The sequence below is a fragment of the Carassius auratus genome, chromosome 2 (genome assembly GCF_003368295.1).
Source record: "Carassius auratus strain Wakin chromosome 2, ASM336829v1, whole genome shotgun sequence".
NCBI lineage: Eukaryota > Metazoa > Chordata > Actinopteri > Cypriniformes > Cyprinidae > Carassius > Carassius auratus.
This window is the reverse complement of record NC_039244.1, coordinates 22,047,074-22,069,383: the sequence shown is the minus strand read 5'-3', so window position 1 is coordinate 22,069,383 and position 22,310 is coordinate 22,047,074. Positions and strand designations below refer to the sequence as shown.

At 36.6% G+C, this 22,310-nt stretch overlaps 1 protein-coding gene and 1 pseudogene across 1 annotated transcript; both read right to left on the bottom strand.

Annotated features, from left to right (window-relative positions):
* Positions 1–1,925: 1,925 nt before the first annotated feature.
* LOC113120773 (brain acid soluble protein 1 homolog) lies at positions 1,926–15,705 on the bottom strand. The gene is made up of 2 exons (XM_026290811.1): positions 15,542–15,705; positions 1,926–4,198 (listed from the first exon to the last, which is right to left on the bottom strand). The coding sequence occupies exon 2, from the start codon at positions 4,184–4,186 to the stop codon at positions 3,614–3,616; it is 573 nt and encodes a 190-aa protein (XP_026146596.1). The 5' UTR covers positions 4,187–4,198; positions 15,542–15,705; the 3' UTR covers positions 1,926–3,613.
* Positions 15,706–18,174: 2,469 nt separating this feature from the next.
* On the bottom strand, positions 18,175–21,387 carry LOC113120760 (tripartite motif-containing protein 16-like; annotated as a pseudogene).
* Between the last annotated feature and the right edge of the window lie 923 nt (positions 21,388–22,310).

The following is a 22,310-nucleotide window of genomic DNA, read 5'->3' as shown; positions in this document are numbered from 1 at the left end:
TAGGCGGGGTTTACAGCGTATGCATTCTAGCTTGTTGCTAGGCAAAAACGGTATCCGTGGTTACCTTCATATCCAATCAGGTGTTAACCCATCTCTTTCATGTATGTATGTGCGTAAGTGATGAAAATATAAGCTTTCTTTCACGGTTATCGCTCCTGGGTTCTGAACGGTCTATATTTTCTCTGATAGTTGGCCACTAGAACTTAAATCTGGTCGTAGAAACAGAGCTCTGGTTTAGATTTAGATTTAGGTTTAGGTTTAGGTTTTGGATTTGCAGAACTCATTCTTTAAACTGTAGGGAACAGAACTGTGTAGGCCATAGTCAGTTCATCTGTCAGAACTGTAGGAGTGTTACATTTGGTTTGATATGTGTGTTAAGTGTGTGTGCGTGTGCGTGTGTGTCCTCTCCTTCTGCCTTACAGAACCAAGTGACCGGTTGCTATGGGATCAGAGGCTTGACGACTGTTACCAAGGCCCAAAGGCAGTTATACATGAACCTAGTCAACCCAGAGACAAGAGACACAGAGAGAAAGAGAGAAAGGATGGTAAAAGGAAAGAAGACCTGTAGCTCAATTGGTAGAGCACTGCGCTATTAAGCGCACGGTTGGGGGGTTCGATTCCCCGGGAACACATGATCTGTAAAAATTGATAGCCTGAATGCACTGTAAGTCGCTTTGGATAAAAGCCTCTGCTAAATGCATAAATTTAATTTTTAAGTTAATTTTAATTTAAATGTTTAAACAAATAACCTCAAATATATATTCAGGTTCAGTATTATAAAATTCTCTACAAAATTTGAACTGTAAACTTTAAGTTTATTTATTTATTTTTTTAAATCAAAATCATCCAAAACGGGCATGGATAAATTAATAATGTCTCAAACTAAAACTAAACTAACTTTGGATAAACTTATTACATACTGTAGGCCATGAGTGTCCATACGGAGAATTAATTACGATTAAACCATTATCAAACACAAATAACACTGTATAAAGAAAACATTTTTTGATTCTACAATCACAAAAGATAGTCAACCAGCAAAATTTAGCATGTCAGAGTCATGAGCTCATTGGTTATTTATAGATCTGTTTTTTTTTCTTCCTCACACAAAATTCCAGATTGCACTATGCACCTGCACATATACATGTAGACTGAACATGTAATACACACGATGCCTCCATATTCACAAATTCACATTTTTGTTGTTTACACATAAACGGCAATGGCATTGTGTTCAAAGACTTGCACTTTGAAACCCTTTTTCAAAAGTTTGCATTATCAGGCCCTCAGAACGCTATTGTCATATAAACAAACAGGCAATCACAATTTTTAGTTGAAAACTGTCATGTAAATGGCCCATCAATAGATTTGCCGACAGGGTTTATTTACGCTAATTGTTTAATGCTGTAGAGATCGCATTTATAATTAAATTTATGTTTAAGGTATGAAATTATCAATACATATATATTCATATTTTATATATATTATTAGAAGCCAGTCTAATAGCTTCCAAACGGGTAGTTTGATTATAGTTTAACTAATTTAAATTATTAGTAGCTTGTACAGTGTCAGATTTAGTGGTTAGCTGTACAAGAACATTAGCATTTCTCTTTCAAATCAGTTTCTTCCAGCAGTTGTGAATGCTATGCAAATACAATTCTTCTTCCCCTGTGCCACATAAAAAACTTTGTAAATGCACTGTTTTTAGTTTATATCATCCAGCAAATGTGTCTGTGCCTCTATTGCAGCATAAAGATGGATTACATAACAGTTTGGATTTGTTGCAGGTAAAATATTTCCAGATATTTGCTTTGGATTTTTGATTTGTTTGAACCGTTATGAGCATAAAAATGTAATCGGATGTGTTGGGGAAAAACACTGAAGCTGTGAGTTTATGAAAACACAGAAAATCAAGACATTTGAGCTGATTTTCAATCTGTTTCTTTCATTTTATTAATGTTGCTCCATGTATACAAGTACATATATCTCAATTCTTCCGTTTTATTTGTATTTTTTTCATTTACCAGGGAATTTTTGGAAAGAAAAAGAATGATAGAGAAAGAAACAGAGAGAAAGAGAGAGAGAGAGAGAGACTTGGTGTGTAAATTCAAATGAAAAATCACCTGTAGCAACATTATTTCCACAGTAACCAAAAATACACAACAATGGGGCCAACCACTGACATGCAAAACACACACAGCCTCACGCATACCGATACACACAACGCTCACATTGTTCTGTCAGCATGTTGAGAGATCGGTGTGTGTAAAGTGTGTCCTGTTTGGTGAGTTTGGAGGTCTGCGCTCTTTCCCTCTGTCTCTCTGACTTCATGAAATCTGCTGCTTTCAAAGTACAGAAAGACCAAAACTCCATTAACACACACACACACATGCAGAAAATACATGCTCATACCATGCATAACTCCATACACACACTCACTTCATACTCCCGGATCCCTCCACACATGTTCACACTTTAAATGAACTTTTAAACATCCAATTAAAGGGACAGTTCACCTTAAATTAAAGTTCTGTAATAATTTACTTATCTTCATGTCAAACCTGTATGACTTACTTTCTTACATCTAACACAAAAGGAAACATTTTGAAGAATGTTCACGCTGCTCTTTTCTTAGTAAAGTGGATGGGGACCAAAGGCTGTCTAGCTCCAAAAAGGACAAAATAGCACCATAAAAGCTTCACAAAAGGAGTCCATACGGCTTGTACACTATATTCCAAGTCTTCTTTGAATTTTAAATCGCTTTTTACTCAAAACCTTGCTTGACAGATCTAGTCCCCATTCACTTTTGTGCACGGAAATGAGCAGCTCATTCAGCTAAATTTCTTTCTTTTTGCATTCTCTGGAAGACAAAAAGTCAAACAGGTTTAGGTCATTTTTAGGTGAACTGTTCCTTTAAAAAAAAAACTAATAATGTTAACATTCAATTTTGTGCGTGTGTGTATGTGTGTGTTTGATGCATTATGCATTAACACTGATTTAGTTTCCACTGATATGTGAGAAAAAGAGAGAGAGACAAATGAATAAAGTAGGAAAGTCGGGGGATAAGCAAAGACACAATGCCAATCACTAACTAGAAAGCAGAAAACAGGAAATATGAAACGTATCAGGGAGGCTGGACTACTACTATTACTACTACTGTCACTCTCTCACACACACACACACTCACACACACACCAACACACACACACATATATATTAACCCCACACACTGCCATCACACTCAAATGGAGGGAAGTGAGATTTGGAGGGTGACAATGAATAAATTCCATGTTTTTTTCCACCCCTCACTGAATGGAGGTAGACAGAAAGGTGAGGAGAGATAAAGAGAGAGAGAGATGGGGGCTGGTGGTTTGTATCAAAGTTCAATTGAATATTAAAGATATCATCATAACTGCCAGTCTTATTCACCATGATCATGTCCATCGCCAACACAATGATCAACGTCCAGCCTGTTAAAATCATTATTGTTACTAATATCATTATTCATAACTATAATTGATTATATAATTTAAAATGGGCGGGCTAGTTTTATTATTTAGATTTGATCTTGTTTTTCATTTGTCATTAATCTTGTCATTAACTGTTCCTTCTGTTAATCCTGCACAGTGACTGCTTGCTCCTTATTGGGGGCGGGGCTGGTCTCCGTGGTGATTGGCTCTGCAGGGGTCGATTCTTTTGCGGGCGGAGCCTCAGTTTTTTTAGACTCGGCGTCGGGCTTGCTCTCCGTCACTGTAGCTACAGGAGGGGCGGGATCTTTTGCAGCCTCTTTTTCATTGGCTGAAGCTGCAGAAGGGGCGGATTTATCTTCTGCTTTGGCAGGAGGGGCATCTGGACTCTTGGCGGGTTCTGCTTTGGCAGCTTCGCTGCTCTTGGCGTCAGAAGCTTTAGGAGCATTAGCGTTCGCCGCTGGCTCCTCCTTCTTCGCAGGGGCGGTGCTTTTCTCCTCCTCCTTGGGTGCGGTGGAATTGCTATCGGCGGTGGGTGTGGCTTCTTTGGCGGCCGCCGTGTCATTGGTTGTCTCAGTGGCAGCAGGAGCTTCCTCCTTGTTCTCCTTAGGAGCTTCTCCCTCTTCCGCCGACGCTCCCTCCGTCTTTGCGTCCTTCTCTTTTGCCTTCTCGTCGTTCACATTGTATCCCTTCTTCTTTTTGCTCAGCTTCCCTCCCATTTTACCTCTGACCTGTGGAAGAGAGAAACATGACAATCAACACTGGCTGCAATCAGTCAGAATGAGTTCTTGAATTCACTAAAGGGTCCACTTCATTTTAACTCTAAAATCATAAATTAAATCTTTCAGCTACCTCTGTTGTTTCTCAAACAGCAGTGTGATTAAGGGTTTTTAAGAAATGGACCCTAAAACATTCAGACTTCTCCTTTATAGTTTCAGATCTCAATAATGTCTCAGACTGTGTTCAGCTTTGCCAATATGCATGTACCAGTCTACAAGATGAGATTGTAATAAGAACTCAATAAGAATTTTTCCAAATTATTTGGGCTATCGTAAAATATTTAAGAATAAACTCTATAATGCTATACCAAAAGGTTTTCAATCTTCTGGATGCCACAGACCCCCAAATATGACCACTTTTAGGGAGTCCCCAATGCTAAAATGTATCTATGGTTCATCTATAGTTTCTTTTATAAAGATCCAATTTATTCTATGAAAATATATTAGCATAATAAATATGCCTCAAATGGTATTTGGAAATAATTCTATTACATTGTTTTTTTTTTTTTTTTTTTTTACTTATTATAGTACTTTGATTGATTGATTGATTGATTTAGTGTAATTAAGTTTTAATTATTTAGTTTTTCTCTAAACCTTTCTACATAACATCTAGCATTCCTTTGTAGGCTCCAGATTCAAGACCCCTGATCTATATTATACTATACTATAGTAGATAAAATATCTTATGCTGTAGTGTGTTACACTATGCAATGCTATATTTTTAATACTGTACTATGTTAACAGTTATCTAATTTGTTTGTGTTTTTGATTCCGCAGGAATTTTAAAAGAAACATCAAAGACAAAGATTTAAAAGAGTTTTCTATAAAGCAATAAAATAAAAGCAATACAAATTTCTTCTGGGATTATTTGTGAAAATTCAAGTGTAGCATGTCACACACTACATGTCTTGCATAATCAGAATCACATTCGAAGAAAAATCTAATTCTTTTCTTTAAAAGGTACTAGGAAAAAAAAGCAAAAGATGGGATGAATATACTTCTGCTCTGGATTTATTTTAGTAAATACCCCTTAATCCTGAAACAGAGAGCTAATAAAAGCTCAGTAGGCTAATCTCAAATCTCTGAAACAGTCTGTCAGGGTTTCTATCATATTATGCATCAAAACTAGATCATTAATCAGTAATCAGACTCCAGCGCTGATAGTTATCTAGATAGATGGAGGGGGTTTTAAAGGATAGCATCTCTGAGCCTTACTACCTGCAATTCAGAACTGCAGTTACCAAGGCAACCGGGTGCTCACGTGACCGATTCCGAATATGGAGCTGTGCAAAACACATTCTCGCTCTCTCTCACTCCATTCTCCCTGTTGGCTGCTTTAGCGTTCCTGAGCTCAACAACCATCTGTGTAATGACACACTTGCACACACATACAGTTATTCTCCAGACAGAAGGAGAGCAGTAATCAAGTGAAACCAACATGTGAGTTGAGTTCGTGCACACACACACACACACATATGACAATGGAAACATGGAAAGTCTTTCCTTGCAATGTATAAGAGAACAATAGGCACTATCTGTCCCGTCTCCACTGAGTCAAGCAGACAGCAGCACGCTGTTTCAGCTTTAAACAATACGCTGCAGTGTGTGTGCGTCTGTGACCTGTCTCATCTGTACAGAAAGCTTGAAATTCACTTCCTGTGTGAAACCTGCTGATTGGTAGAACATTCAATCCTGGTGTTGCTTGTAAACTGTCTATGCAGTGTGTACAAGTAGTAATCAAAAGCCCCATTGGCAAATTCAAAATAAAAGCAAAGGATGAACTGCACTTTTGGCTTCTTCTCCAGTACAGAGCCATGCAAAAAAAATGTTTGGGTTAGTGGAAGAATTGGATTTATTCTGCAATAATTTGAAATGCTCTGCTGTTTTTTTTTCTTTTCTTTTCAGAAATTCTTGTGTGTTTTGTATTGTTTAAATCTGCACTTTATATTATTTTAAGTATTTTTTTGAAAAGCTATGAACAGCACATTCGATCAGTTATTTGATTTTATTTCACTTGTATACATTACATATATACACAAGAATACATTAAAAATAGTAATATTGTGAAATATTATTACAATATAAAATAACTGTTTTCTATTTTTTATATATTTTACATTTTAATTTATTGCAGTGAAGAAAAGTTGCATTTTCAGCAGCCACTACTCCAGTCTCATGATCCTTCAGAATTGATCCGTCTTACTATTATCAATGTTGAAAACAGTTTTGCTGCTTAATAATTCTTGTGGAAACCGTGATCCTTTTTTCAGGATTCCTTGATGGATATAAAGTTAAAAATAACTTGTATGATAGTGTAGCTGCATATTTATATATATATATATATATATATATATATATATATATATATATATATATATATATATATATATATATATATATATATATATAGCTAGCTGTATTGCCATATAAATGTGTGTAGCCTTGAATCCCAAATTGCTTATGTAACTCTAAAACTCCAACACACACACACACACACACATTAGGCTAAAGGCAGAGGAGGGGGTTGAGAACTGGAGCAGAAAATCTGACCCAATCACTGTGCTGTAACAGCAGCAATGCATTTTGGAAGCAAACACACATTCATGGTTTCATATTCAAATACAATAAACTAACATTAGATATGGACAATGGCATGTATATTACCTAATTAAGACTACATATTCAGATATTATGCTTTTTTTCCCAGTATATTGGTATTATTAGATGCCTCTCAGTCAGTATTTTAATCATTTATTGGCTTGTGTTGTGTCGTGGCTGAACACCTGTTTGTGTGCAATGGACTTAATCTTGCTAATCTAAATATTATGGACCCTAAATATCTATGTGTACATTTCAGAAAAAATAAACACAAATGAGTAGAAGATAAGTTAATAAAACATATCCTCATTCACCCTCATAGTATAATCTGTTTTATGTGCATTTGTGTGCTTGTATATTGAATACACACACTGTTCTTTTAACTCCACATCAACAGGAGGCAGTGTGGAGCCACATCTTTGAGATGTTTTGTTGAGGACTGGAGAGGAGAATGTGACAGGTCAAAATTTATAACATGCTATAATAACTTTCGATCTGTCCTCCAACCTTAAATACACACATACACACACAAGCTCTTAACCCTAGAGATGTACTGAAACAAAACGCACACACACACCAGTACATTGTTGGCTAGGGCTCAGGCCTCTACGTAAACAGCAGCTCAGGCTAATGAATAACTCCAGAACACTGAGCAGACCGGGAAACTAGAAGCTCCTTTTTGTTTAATGGGTCGAGATGAATTGAAGAATAAATATGCAGTGATGAGTCATATGATATTTACTGTGATTGTGTTTGTTGAATTGATTATTCTTGTTAACACAGAGCAGGAGTTAAAAGCCAAATGTTGGATGTGCTTTCAGGATGACAGACAGTGTGACTGTTGAGAGAAAGAGTCGGACATATTTCACTCCAGGTAATTGTTTTGTTTAATTTCTAATTCCCCCCCCCCCCCCAAAAAAAAAGACCATAACTGTGTGTGTCCAGTAAGTGCTACTTCCTTCTTGATTCTTCCTGATCATTGAACATGGTTTAGACTGTTATTAACCATCAGAGAACCATTAACTGCACACTGTGGAACTAAAATCAAAACAGGAAACATGAATTCCACCTGCTATAAGCAGTTTATTTGTATATTTTTAAGTCCATAATTCACTAAAGGAATTACTGTGCAAATTAGTAAACAGCATGAATGCTTGTTGTGAAGGACAAGGCGGACTACTACAATTTGTCATACTTTATCCAAGCACTTTATTTGGCACTTTTAAAATATATTTGACCAAACCACCTGTCTGAGTGCCTTGTTAATGCACTCATATCTGTTATTTATTAAATTATTGCTGTCATAATCATTTGAAAATGTACACAAACATCCTAAAATTTGATTTAATTATTCTGCAAGAACTCTGACATTCAAAAGTTTGTGGCCAGTATAATTTTATTTTAAAGAAATCCCAAATTGTATTGATCAAAAGGGCACAATTCCATTCCATTTTAAAATATACATTTAAATATACGTATTTTGAATAAATTCTATTCATTTAAACTGACTATTCATCAGACAGAGAATCTTGAAAAAATGTGTTTTGTTTCCGCAAAACTATCGAGCAGCTGTTTTCAACATTGATAATAATAAGAATTGTTTCTTGAGCAGCAAATTAGTATATTTGTTAATTAGTAGGTACCAGCGATTGCAACACTGAAGACGTAAAATTCATATTTTCCATAAGGAATAAATTACATTAATGACATATTTTTCAAAATATTACAATAAAAAAGTGATTATAAATCATAATATTTTTTAATAATATTGTATGTTCTTTAGTGTATTATGGAGTGTATTATTCATCAAGTAAATGTGCATGAGAGCATAAGAGACAAACTGGTCTTAAAATCTTACGAACTCCAAACTAGATAATGAACTAAAAAAAATGTGTATCTTGAATAAATGTGCTGTTTACATCTGTTTGAACCCCCAGTAAATGGAAAAAACTTCCAGTTTATTGAGTCTAAAAAATATAAGATAAACCTAGTATTATGACAAGAATGTGCCTTGAGCCTTGATTATTCACATTGTATTGTTTTTACAAGGTCATTATTTTAGGGTTATTTTGTTGAATGTGAAGAAAGTATCAGGACCGTGTGTGTGTGTGTGTGTGTGTGTGTGTGTGTCAGTCCATTTAACTTTGACTTAGAAATGTCTACTTCAGGAACATAAACAGTAGAGTGAGGGAAGATTTGAAATGAACACTACTGCATTAAAACAGTCTCACAACCAGTACTAAGATAAATAGAGTTAAAATGGACAGACAGAGAGAGAGCAAAGAAGACACTGGTTCATTCCAAAATCCCTAAGTGTGTTTCAACAAGAGTGTTTTGGAAGTGCTGAGGAGGTTTACTACCTCATTTGGACAGTGTCTTGAGAACTGTGAAAACTTTGACCTGGTAAAATCCTTCATCCTACACACACACGGCCATCGCTCAGGATGGAAATTGCTCTAATGAAAACAACGGCGAGGGAACATAAACACCGCTGGCAGACAAAAACACGCTCGCACACACAAAGACCTTGAGATTCTTTCTTGAGTAGTGCACAGACTCCACATTATTCTGATGACTGTTTAGCGGCTCACTGATGGTAAAATGCACTTTGACTTTGAGTGTGTGTGTTTGTGTGTGCACGCATGTGTGTTTATTTAAGGCTGTCATGTCTCCTAAAAACACCCTCACTGGAGCCAGCCTGAGATAGAAACACACACACACACACACACACACACACACACACACTATCCTTGAGCCTCACCCTGAGTTGCAGCCTTGTGTCTATGTGTGTTTCAGGATAGTGGGAGATTTGATTGTGTCTTTCGAATACAAACATCCATAAATCACATAACTGACAGATGCCTAATGAATGAAATGAAATGTGAGCTTCCTCACTTGAGCATACACATAAAAATGTATACTGCACACTGATGGGTGTTTCTTTGAATTCTGTATTGTGTTTGATAACCTGATGTTGTGGAGATGACATTTAGAACATTTTTAGAATATAAATGGTAGAATCATTTGTCTCTCTACAGCTAATTTATGTATATACTCTATGCATTTAAAAAAAAATATTTACTATTTTAATAGTATTTTTATACTTTTTGTGTAATTTTACAAAATGGGCTCAACTGAAAATTACTGAAATTATCTGTTCTTAATTGATATTTGTTGATCTTTCTTCAAAATATCTTAATTTGTTATATCTTAATAACTTAATAATATCTTAATAATTTTAATAAAACAAGTATGCTAATTCTATTAGTGACAAAATTGTCGGTTGTGATTGAAATGATACCACAACTGAGGGATAGTATGGAAATTATTTATGGATAACAACATAAATAATTTCTACACAATAAATGTCAGGCTTTATTTAGACTGTCATAGTTTCACAAAATGTAATAATTTATGATTGATTTTCATAATTTAAATTTGAATGTCCAGCTTAGGTATAAAGATAAAACAATAAAATTTATATATAGAACACATTTCAAAAACTGCAAAAAAAATAATAATAATAAGAATAAAAATTTAAAAAAAATGAAGTTTTCAGTAAACAGTAAAAAAAAATTGAAATCTTTAATAAAAATGTTTGCACATATATGTGGTGTTTTTTTTAAAAAAAACATTAACTTTTGTTCATATATAGGATTTCATATATGACTTCATGAAGTTTAAAAAAAGGCTATATATTGTCTTAAACATCTGAGATTTAGGCTTAGTCTAAACATAACCCACAGGAAACCAGAAAAAAAGGACACATACAAATCCACACAGTGTTTAATGTTTTCATTCTTGTGGGAAATTTGCTGGCCAAACAAGAAGCATCTGCATTGTTCATTAGGCCTTGATTATATAGTCGATGTCCTGAACACAGCACAAAGGTTTTTTTAAATTTGCCTTCATTCCTGGCTGTTCCTTCACAAGGTTCTATACTGTAAATACATAATGAGACCAGACTACATTTAACACTCTCAGACAGCTGACATGTATTAATATTTGATGTCATTTATACATTTATGTGTTTTGGTCATTGTCATATTTAGTTCAATGCTCTCATCCAGCACTAATGCTGTGTTTTGTGTGTATCTCTCTCCAAGGGAGTGTAACAGACAGGTGGGGTCAGTGGGGGTCAGGCCTTTGATTGGCTGTTGCCGTAGGACCCATAGGAGAGCTGCCATTCTGGCTCATTCTTACACTTTCTTCAGGTCATCACCATGGCAACCCAGAGAGAGATTCCATGATGACACACACAATATCAGAATCAAGGAATCTCAGCTGCTGCTTACCCAGGTAACAGATGATAATTAACACATAACCACAGAAAGAAATGAACACATGAAGTTACCCTGCATCTTGTGGGTTGATATGAAGATATTTAGAAAAATGTTTCAACTTTTTTATCCATTCAATGCTATACTATAAATATCTGGCAACACAAACGAGTCAAAATCCTGTGATTTCTTCCTCTGCAGATACAGAAAAGACACAATTCTTAAATGCATTTAAATACATTATTAACAACCAGTCGTTCAGTTTGGTTGCATACAAACTGTGTAGAGCTTCTGTAAATGTAGTTGTCACTACCTGCTTTTTGAGTAAATTCGGTTGCTGTCACTGTGTGTATACAGAACAGGATTAGGCACTAAATGACAACCGAATTGAGATGCAATGTGTACGTATAGGCATAATTCTAAAAGCCAAATAATTATTCAGCAAAAATGGAAAAGTGAAACAATACCAAACTCAGTGACTCAGTTCTACTGCTCCTCATAAAGCCACCGATCACCTTCAACACAGTGCACACAGGCTGCAATGCATGATGGGACAGAACCTGACTAGTGACTGACACTAAAACTTATTAAGTTCTGCAAGCACAACTAAGGCTGCCTGAGGAAAACATCAAATAATTAAAGGATGCTCCACTAATCTGAAGTAGTTAACAACGGTGTGACAGAATGGGTACGTAGACTTTGAAAATCTTTTTTTAATTTTTTATTAAGTGACAAGTCTAAAAATAACAGTGTTTTTGAATGCATCTCTAATTCGGGACCGTCTCAGATGTTCTTGAGTTATCTGTCCCCTTCAATGATCTTCCTCAAACAAACACACAGACACACACTCAAAGCCCTGTTTGGCTAAACTGTCTCTGTCTCTATCTCTGTCAATGCCATACTGTCTCTCTGCCTCCTTCCTGTCTCTCTCTTGCTTTCAGGTCTGTCCTGCTCTTCTTCTGACAAACACTGAAAACTGTGATCGCAATCATCTAAACATTCAGATGAAAGCACCTGGTGCACTGAATTCAGAATTAGATTTTAGAGCGCAAAAAAAAAAAAGATGTTGATTTGTGGCACACTTGATGTAAAGTACTTATACATATATTCGGTTGCCATGATGTTTCTAGTTTTGCCTGATTGCTAGGATGTTGTGAGCTATTGGCCAACAAGGATCCAGGTTCAAATCCAGCCTGGTTTGGTTCTCTCTCTCTCTCTTCCACTTTCCTCAGTGATGTGATTTTTCCATTTTCCATTTTCTGACCAATGAATTGCCAAAATGTGAGGGGAAAAAACGGTGGTGTTTTCAAGTGCATTTACTTCATTTCAGCCAGGGTCAAAAATTATAAGCCAAGAAGCACTAAGCAAGTGTTGGCAAGTATATGTGGTGAAATTTGCTAGCTGCCCAATAACTGGCTCCTGTGTGTTTTACAGTGAAATGCGGCACTGTGTTTATTTACACATGACCAGCTGAAGATTCAGAATCCCTCAGTGGCTCGGTTCACAGTGAATGCTGCATCAAGCATACTTCATCTCTGAAAGTTTGGGTCGCTTAAAACGTGCATTTTAAAACGCAACATCCTTATCTTCCCAAATTTGTAATCAGAAACAATTATAAATCTGTTTTCAACATTATTATTATAAAATACTTTTTAAATTATTATTTTGTTTTTTTTATTCACTATATAAAATAGTATCGTATTATAATTAACAATAATATTTCTTCATTAAATTAATTTTTACAATATAAACTATATATTTTTATATATATACAGTACAGACCAAAAGTTTGGACACACCTTCTCATTCAAAGAGTTTCTTTATTTTCATGACTATAAAAATTGTAGATGTGTTAATTCACATGTGTCAATTCATAGTTTTGATGCCTTCAGTTTGAATCTACAATTTTCATAGTCATGAAAATAAAGAAAACTCTTTGAATGAGAAGGTGTGTGCAAACTTTTGGACTGTGTGTGTGTATATATATATATATATATATATATATATATATATATATATATATATATATATATATATATATATACACGTTGTTGTTGAATGGTCAAGAACTGGTTTTCCTTCTTTCTTTCTTTTCTTCAGCTGCTGAACACATGTCTGTGTCCTTCTGCTCTGTAAATATATGCAAAATAAATAAATATCCATTCTTTCTCAGCACTTTGACTGAAACCTGACTGTAAAATTCATCTTACAATTATTTGCAATCATGAACTACCCAAGATAATACAGGTCATTCTCACTCTCACTGCTTTCTCAGTCTTGCTCTCCTCTGCAATTGCAACACAAAAGTCCAGCTGGGCTTGAAACTGGGCGTCTCGCACTGACATGAATCACCGGACTGCTCTTTTTGTTTCTGTGGGTGACCTAGTCCAGGGAATCTCACTCATTTTAAAACACACATTTAATCAAGATAATTGCTAATTCAACTCATGAGCGCTCAGAACCAAAACTGCAGATCTGTAAATGTTGGCATTTAGTCATGCAGGTTTAATAATGTTTTTGGTGGCTGAGTGGCTCCTGCAATAGTTGCCTTCAGGCTTTTTTGGCTTATTCAATTGCACTGGACATATAAATGAGACCTGGAATGATGTAGACATTCATTTATCTCTCTCTCTCTTTCTTTCTCAAGCTTGCACACAGAGAGGGAGATATGCTGTTTCCATAGTGTAGCAACCATTATAACAATGTTTTATGGCATTAATCCAGTTCACGGAAGTTCAGTAATCAATAACAAATATGTTTGAAATAGTTTTACACTGTACATTTTTTTTATTGCGCTAACACCTAACTATTTATTTTGGTAGGGTTCTGAACATTTAAATCTCAACAATTTGGCAAATGGATACCTCAATTTTCAGGCAAAATCAGCGCTCAGTTCTCTTGTTGATTTGATATTTCCAGGTTATAACGCGTGACTCATTCAAGCGGGGGTTTATTGGTCCGTGTGAACGTGAGGATTATGATCACACCGCCCGCTCTTTTTCTCAAATGCACCTCCATCCCATAATATCGACTCTTATCCAGAAGGGGGGAAAAAGCATGGACGCCATTTGGGCGGAGACGTTTTGCACAGTGTGATTTCAGTGTGCGGGGATCTGAACGCTAGATCTAACACATCCCAATCCACCCCCCACCACCACACGAACCCTCCTCAAGAGAGGCGAGCACGAGCGCACGGTCACTCGGTTCATTGTCTGCACCATCGCCGTGAAAGGAAAGTAGATTCCTCTACAAACAGAATTTTGATGTTGAACACATATGCAGGAAAACAATATTTCAATCATAAATACAATTTGTAGAAAATGTGAGAGATAGAAGGTAAAAGCATCAGTTGTCCATCCACACCCTACGCGCAATGCGCATGTGCTCTGCAGAGACAAAGGATCAGGCAATTACGATTGTAGCTTAAAATAATAAATAAACTAATAAAGGCGCGTTGATATCGAGATAAAAAACCCTGTTTACTGTACATTAGAGACAGAGTCTCTTTGACATCGTATAGCATCACAAATGGTCTCTATCTATCTATCTATCTATCTATCTATCTATCTATCTATCTATCTATCTATCTATCTCTCTCTCTCTCTCTCTCTCTCTCTCTCTCTATATATATATATATATATGTGTGTGTGTGTGTGTGTGTGTGTGTGTGCGCGCGCGCGCTCGTGTGTGTGTGTGTGTGTGTGTGTGTACAAAGAGTATAATTAATTATAAGGATTTATCTTGTGCATATTATTTACAGGCTTCGTCTCCGACATTATGTGTGTGTGCGTGCGTGTGTGGGTGGGTGAGTGTGCGCGCACGCGTGTGCACCAGTTAGACAGCGCTGCAAAATGTGTGCCAGCTCTGACAAAAGAGGACGGTGGGCATAAATCAATAAATTGTAAAGAGCAGCATTTACTTTGGAAACGTAACCAAAACCATTACTATTACCACACAGTCTACAAAACATGGCTCGGAAAAATCTAAAATAAACGTATGCATACGCAATATTAGAATACTCCTTAATTCATCTTATGAGCAATTTTCATTCAAATCTTTGCTTTTAAATAATAATAAACAGCGAGAAAGCTGCGGCATGAAGGTGCAGAGACCGCTCTTGTCTGTTCAGAACACGCCCCTCTCCACTCATCTGCGTAAATTCCGTGGCTTATTTATTGAAATCTTTGCGTGCATCTCAAAAATCATATAAGCTCAGATAATTAATACTCCATTCACCCGCTGAATGACGTGCTGAAAGTACACTTGATTTCGATATTGCCCCTGTTCATTACCGTGAGCTCTGTCTCTTCGATTTGGAGCCGCTCTTATTAATCAGAGACTCTCTAACTAGACAAATTCTTCATGTAACTGAGGCAGAGAGTTTATTTAATCTACTAAAGGATTGAAAGACTCTTACCGTCGGCGGTGGGCTTTCCTGTCACTCCTGTCTCAAGTGTGGGCTGTTTTTCCCAATGTCTTTTTTTCCCGTGCGCGTGGTTTCGGCGGGGTTTAACGGGGCTGTGCGGTGTGTGTCTTGCACTGCATTTCTCGCGCGCACACTCGTATTCGGTTTGGGGGGCGGGGGGGCGCGCGACGCTCTGCGAGCCACTGAGGACGAGACACGGCAGCGCGCAGAACCGTGATCAAATGTGTTGTGACTTATCAGAAGAATAAAAAGAACAAAAATAAAGTTACAAAAATAAGTTGTTGTTTTTCTGTTTTAATATAACTGTAATGTTCCCTTGTGAATCTGGTAGTTATAATTCTGGTCAATGTGTGAAGAATTCAGAATTTTTCATTCTTAATTCACACCAGCAAATATGGAAATATAACCCGTTTACGTTCACGCTCGTGCGAACGGGACAGTAAAATGCTCTTTCATTAATATTATTTTTTTTTTTTACTTTGCGCGCCCTCTGGCGACATCAGTTTATAATGTAACGAACATAAACAGAAAATTATGAGGTGAATACAGAGTTGTAAAAATACAAGAACAACAACAAACAAAAACAATTTCCTTTTTCTAATGATAAATAAAAAATGCTGTCTATAAATATACCTTAATAGAAAATAGCAATGGAAAAGATAATGTGCTTAAATAAGACTGGCTCGTATAACTCAAGTGCTTAAGAAACCCACCCTCAACCCATCTCTTTTAGAGAACTACAGACGAGTTTCCCTTCTTCCTTTCATTGCAAAAACACTTGAATGAGCTGTGTTCAACCAAGTCTCTGCCTTTCTCACACAGAACAACCTCCTTGACAGCAACCAATCTGGCTTCAGAAGTGGGCATTCAGCTGAGACTGCCTTGGTCTCAATTATTGAAGCCCTAAGACTGAACAGAGCAGAATCCAAATCTTCAGTACTTCTTGCTTGATCTGTCTGCTGCTTTTGACACGGTTAGCCAACAGATCCTCCTGTCAACCCTACTGACAAAGGGCATCTCAGGAACCGCACTCCAGTGGTTTGAGTCTTACATATCAGATAGGTTCTTCAAAATATCTTGGAGAGGTGAGGTGTCCAAGTCGCAACATCTATCAACTGGGGTGCCTCAGGGCTCAGTTCTTGGGCCACTTCTCTTCTCTGTCTACATGACATCAGGTTCTGTCATTCAGAAACATGGCTTTTCATACCACTGCTATGCTGATGACATTCAACTCTACCTTTCATTCCATCCTGATGATCCGACGGTAGCTGCTCACATCTCAGCTTGTCTAACAGACATTTCTTGCTGGATGAAGGACCATCACCCCATCAACTCAACCTTGCCAAGATATAACTGCTTGTGGTTCCAGCAAACCCATCGTTTCATAACAATTTCACCAACAAGTTAGGCACATCAACCATAATTCCTTCAAAAACAGCCAGAAACGTTGGAGTGTTATGATTGATGAACAGCTGACTTTCTCAAACCACATTGCTTAAACGGTCCAGTCCTGCAGATTTGCTTTATTCAACATCAAGCAGATCAAGCCCTTTCTTTCAGAACATGATGCACAACTCCTTATTCAAGCTCTTGTATTGTCCAGGCTGGACTATTGCAATGATCTCTTGGCAGGTCTTCCAGCCAGTTCTATCAAACCTTTACAATTGATCCAGAACGCGGCAGCAAAATTAATTTTGAATGAGCCGAAAAGAATACACATCACACCTCTTTTTATCAATTTGCTCTGGCTACCAGTAGCTGCTCGCATAAAATTCAAGGCATTGATGTTTACATACAAAACTACCACTGGCTCTGCACCCATTAACCTAAATTAATTACTTCAGACTTATGTGCCCTCTCGAAGATTGCGTTCTGCAAGTGATAATAATAATAATAATTCTACATTTCTTATCTTTTCATATTCTATTTTCTTTTCGTGTATTAACTATAAAAAAGACCCCTAACATTAGCTTGCTCAATTCTTTTTCTATTCTGTTTTATTTGTATTTATTATATAATTGAAAAGCCCTTGCTATGTGTACTGTGTCAAAGTTAACAGTTAGCACTTATATATCATTGCTCTTTTGTTGTTTTTGATTGCTTCCATTATCCTCATTTGTAAGTTGCTTTGGATAAAAGCATCTGCTAAATGACTAAATGTAAATGTAAGTAATGATTGTTTAGCCCAGATACTGTAATTAAAAGTCAAATCAACTGTGTAAAATTACAAAACGTTCATACGTGGGAAGGGCATTTCAAGTTGAGTAGTTGTTCTTTCTTAATCTTTTTATTGAACTTTTACAATATTAACATGATAAAGGTACAAGGTGAGTAGTAAAAAAAACAACAACTCCCACTTCATGAGTACTTATTTTAAACACAAAATAAACATAAAACCATCAATACATGTAAATAATTATTTACATGCAAATTATTGACATACATTAATTGTATATTTTGTTCACAAACCTTTCTTTTGAAAAATCTACATTACATACAACAGTTAAAAAAAAGTTAAGTGTTTAAGGTTCTGTAGTGCTCAGGGTTTGTACTGTATGTAGACTAGTGCTTCATGATTGAGATGGACTTGCAGATTCTCATTCTCACTTATTAAAAGTAGCGTTACAAATCATCTTTAATTTAAGTTTTTATATAATTAAGTATAAATGGTGTGCACTCCCTCTGTTTTGATAATGATAATTAGAGGTTGTTTGTTTATGCAATGGGATCTCTAGAAATTGCTGTAACCAAGAGAATATGATTATGACAGCCACCAATGGATATGATGTAATGTTATTTAACACAATTAATTTAAATGCATTTAAATACACAATTTCATACATAACAAATAATAAGCATCATTGCAAGTGATCAATAAAATCAGTGAATAAATCAATTAATATTGTATTGAAAGTTTGTACCATCTATATTGTTAAATCATAGAGTGTTGCTTTTGAAAAGAAAAACATTAGTCCTTTCAAATATTTGTTAGCCCAAAACCCAGCATAGAGAGGCTGAGTGAATGTGGTGTGGACTCTGTGGATGAGGGTCATTGTGTCAGAGATGCTGTAGAAGGACAGGGTTCCTGCACTGTGATCCACATACACTCCTATTCTAGAGGAGCTGGACACTACAGGGAGTTGCAGTCCTACTGTTATTGTGCCAGATCGACCAGCTGGAGTCAGAGCAGTACAAACTCCAGGACTGATCATTACAACCAAACTCACACTCCTTTCCCCGTCCCTTCCTGCTGATTCTCTTATATGACACTGTATATACCACCCAACCACTCCACTCAACCTCCCAGTAACAGCGTCCACACACACTCTCTCTACACAACACCTGAGGAAAACCGTCAAATCTGTCTGGATGATCAGGATACAGCTGTTCTTGACGAGTGTATTCAATCACTCTGTTCTCTTTAGACAGTACTAGGTTTTTATTCACTGTATTTGGATCCAAAGTGAGCTGATGGGAATCTGATGAAGATAAAACACATTATCTGCATAGATCAAGTAATACATGACTTTCAAACATAACATATAAAACAGCAGAGGTTTATTACACTCAGGTTCACTAAATCTGCCTCACTGTTATCAACATCATAACAAGTTGATGAGCCTTTGAGTGTTTGGAGTTGACCAGCAGAAATTAAAGTTAGTTATTTTTTTTTATTATTGAAAAGTCAATTCACATTTATATTATTTTCATTTTCTTTTTAGCAGCTCTATCACAAATTGCCAAAGGTTATTTTTAAGTAACATGTCTCTGCCAAAACAGAACCTAGCAGTGAGTGATTAACTGAAGTGACCAGATCAGGACATTCAACTAACCCAGATTATTCCTGATTTGTGTAATTTGTTTTTTTTTTTACTAAATTAACAGTATAAATGTATCTCATGTAAATCAAGAGTGTTGTGTGGAGTTCAGCACAGTTCAGTCTGATTGACGAAATGTAATAAGAATTAAAGTCTGCCTCTTTATATGCATGTATGATTATAGAGACTTACATTTGAGGAATTCCTCACGGGTCTCGGGTTCAGAGGTGGGAATGATGTTGATGTTTCTCACTATGAAAATAAACAGACACTTTATAGTAAATATAGTAAAATAAAAGAATTCATTGTAATTGTAAAAAATCTACATGATATCATATTATGTCAGGAAATGTAAAACTCACCTCTACCAGATAACATTTCTATCTCCTCTCTGAAGAAATGCTCGAGTTTCTCTCTCAGATGAGACACAGATTTTTCAACATCACTAAAAGAGAGACGAGAACTGATGCTGGTTGAGTTTGTAGATGCAGGAGGAACAGAGAGAGACTGGAAACTCTACACGGACAAAAAATAATCATGAGAAACACCATAAAAGACACATAAAAATTTTATAGAAACACAATCTCTGTACAACTCTTCCCTTCATGAAGATCACTCTCCTGTTTGTCAGATCTCTGTTACCTGGAAGAAACGGATGTGATTGTCTGTGTGTGAAAGCTGCTCCAGCTCAGCATCTCTCCTCCTCAGATCTTCAATCTCCTGCTTCAGTTGCTCCAGTTGTCCTTCAGCTCGACTCACTTCAGCCTTTTCCTGATCTCTGATCAGCTGTGTCACCTCAGAGCGGCTTCTCTCAATGAAGCAGATCAGCTCAGTAAAGATCCTCTCACTGTCCTCCACTGCTGTCTGTGCAGAGCGCTGTCAGGACACACAGAGAGAGAAGCATCAGAATCAGTCCATTCACTCAGCTCTTCCTGCTACCTCACACGGTCTGTTCCCCACAGTGGACTTCAGTGGGACTGAAAGAGCTCCAGCACTGGCTCCTCACTGACTGACTGGAGGAGAGTCCTAACTGAGTCTGAAACAGCTCTTCAGCAGCCAGCAGCTGTTCTTCTGCTCAAAACTCACCTTGTGAGATTTTACAGCCACTTTCAGCTTCTCAAGTTCCTTTTGTCTCTCCTGGATTCGCAACTGGTTTGTTCTCTGTGTCTCCTCCAGTTGTCTCTGTAGAGTATATAGTCAACATACAATTCATTCATTCTTGTAGAGAATGTAACAAAGAACAGTTTCAAAAAGAGCAAATAAGCATAGAAACTACATTATCTGTCCCTAGAAAGAACAGTTTTACAATTATCTTCAATTGTGTGCCTGTTATGTGATTATGAAGAAACATTTATTATTCAGCATAATTGAGTTCGTACCTGTTTCTCAGTCCTCTCTGCTGCAGCTGATACAGTGTCGTGGTCTTTGTGTACATCTACCATACACATATAACATATACAGTGCTGATCAGTACGACAGAAAATCTCCAACAGTTTATCATGTAGAGGACAGATCATCTCCTGCAGTTGTCCAGTGGCATCAGTCAATTTGTGTCGCTTTCCAGAGTGAAATTCTTCATGACGTTCAAAATGGGTTTGGCAGTAAGATTCCAGACACACCAGACAAGACTTGATGGCTTTGTTTTTGTCCCCAGTACAGATGTCACACTCCACATCTCCAGATCCAGAGTAACACTGAGCAGGACGAGCAGCCTGGAGTTTTGTCTTCTTTAGTTTCTCCAGCACTTCAGACAGCATGGTGTTTTTACCTAAGACAGGTCTAGGAGTGAAGGTCTGTCTGCACTGAGGGCAGCTGTAAACTCCCTTCTGATCCCAATAGTCTGTAATACAGCTCATACAGTAATTGTGTCCACAGGTAAGGGCCACTGCATCTTTTAGTAGATCCAGACAGATTGAACAGCTGAACTCATCCTGAGCCAAAGAAACACTGGATTCTGCCATTTTACTAAACACAGTATATACAGCAACTCAACGGCCTAGAACATAGAAATAGAATTATTCAAAAACTAAAACATAACACAAGCCTGCTGAATTTCACTTCAAGACTGAGCAAGAAGTGAAAAAGATGGTAATAAATCACACCAAAGGTAGGAGTGGCTAGACTAAAGTTCACACATGAAGAAATTTATGAGTGAACTTTGCTCCCTCACCTTGTCATAAACACCATTCAAAGTTCATCTATAAAAGTAATGGTACAGTTTCTTGTTCCTGGTGAAATTTTCAGTGCCCCTAAAACTTAAAAAGTACTGGAGAAATACTCTGTGAAGTACACTAATCTTGGCACTTACAGTTGAATGGAATGCACTTAAAAAGAATACACATAATGGACTCATTTTATTATGAAACATCATTTAAAGGATAAACAGAGGAATCAAATAGCTAATTTTTTAAACTAATTATTACAATTGTAAGTACATGGAAAACAATCAACCATCCTTTTAAACCATCCATAAAAACAATTTTAAGCTTTACTGAAACTACAGAAGTAAAGTTTGTCAGGACCAACTTTGATGTTGCTTTATCTGAAATTTTAAAATACAGTTTAAAGGCCAAGCAGCTGAACTCTGGCCCTTGAGGTCCACTTTCCTGCAGAGTTTTAATAATTATTTGATCCTACTCACTTGTCTGTAACTTTCCAGTGATCCTGAAGATGTTGAATAGCTTGTTCAGGTGTGTTTGATTAGGGTTGGAGCTAAACTCTTGAGAGCCAGAGTTGAGAACCCCAGGGTTAAAGTCTGTTTATTGTTTATAGCATGATACTAGAACATTTTAGCATGTTCTAATATGTTTTAGCGTGTAGCTAATATGTAATATGATTTCTTTGTCATAGGAATTCTGCCTCTGTAATGCTTTGTGTCATATGTTCTTACAGAGTAACCACAATTTAACTGTGGTATTTGTATGGTAGTAAGACTGCAGTAG

What these genes read in the sequence shown, in the direction of transcription:
- LOC113120773 (XM_026290811.1), bottom strand. Translation starts at nt 4,186, where the DNA reads ATGGGAGGGAAGCTGAGCAAAAAGAAGAAGGGATACAATGTGAACGAC.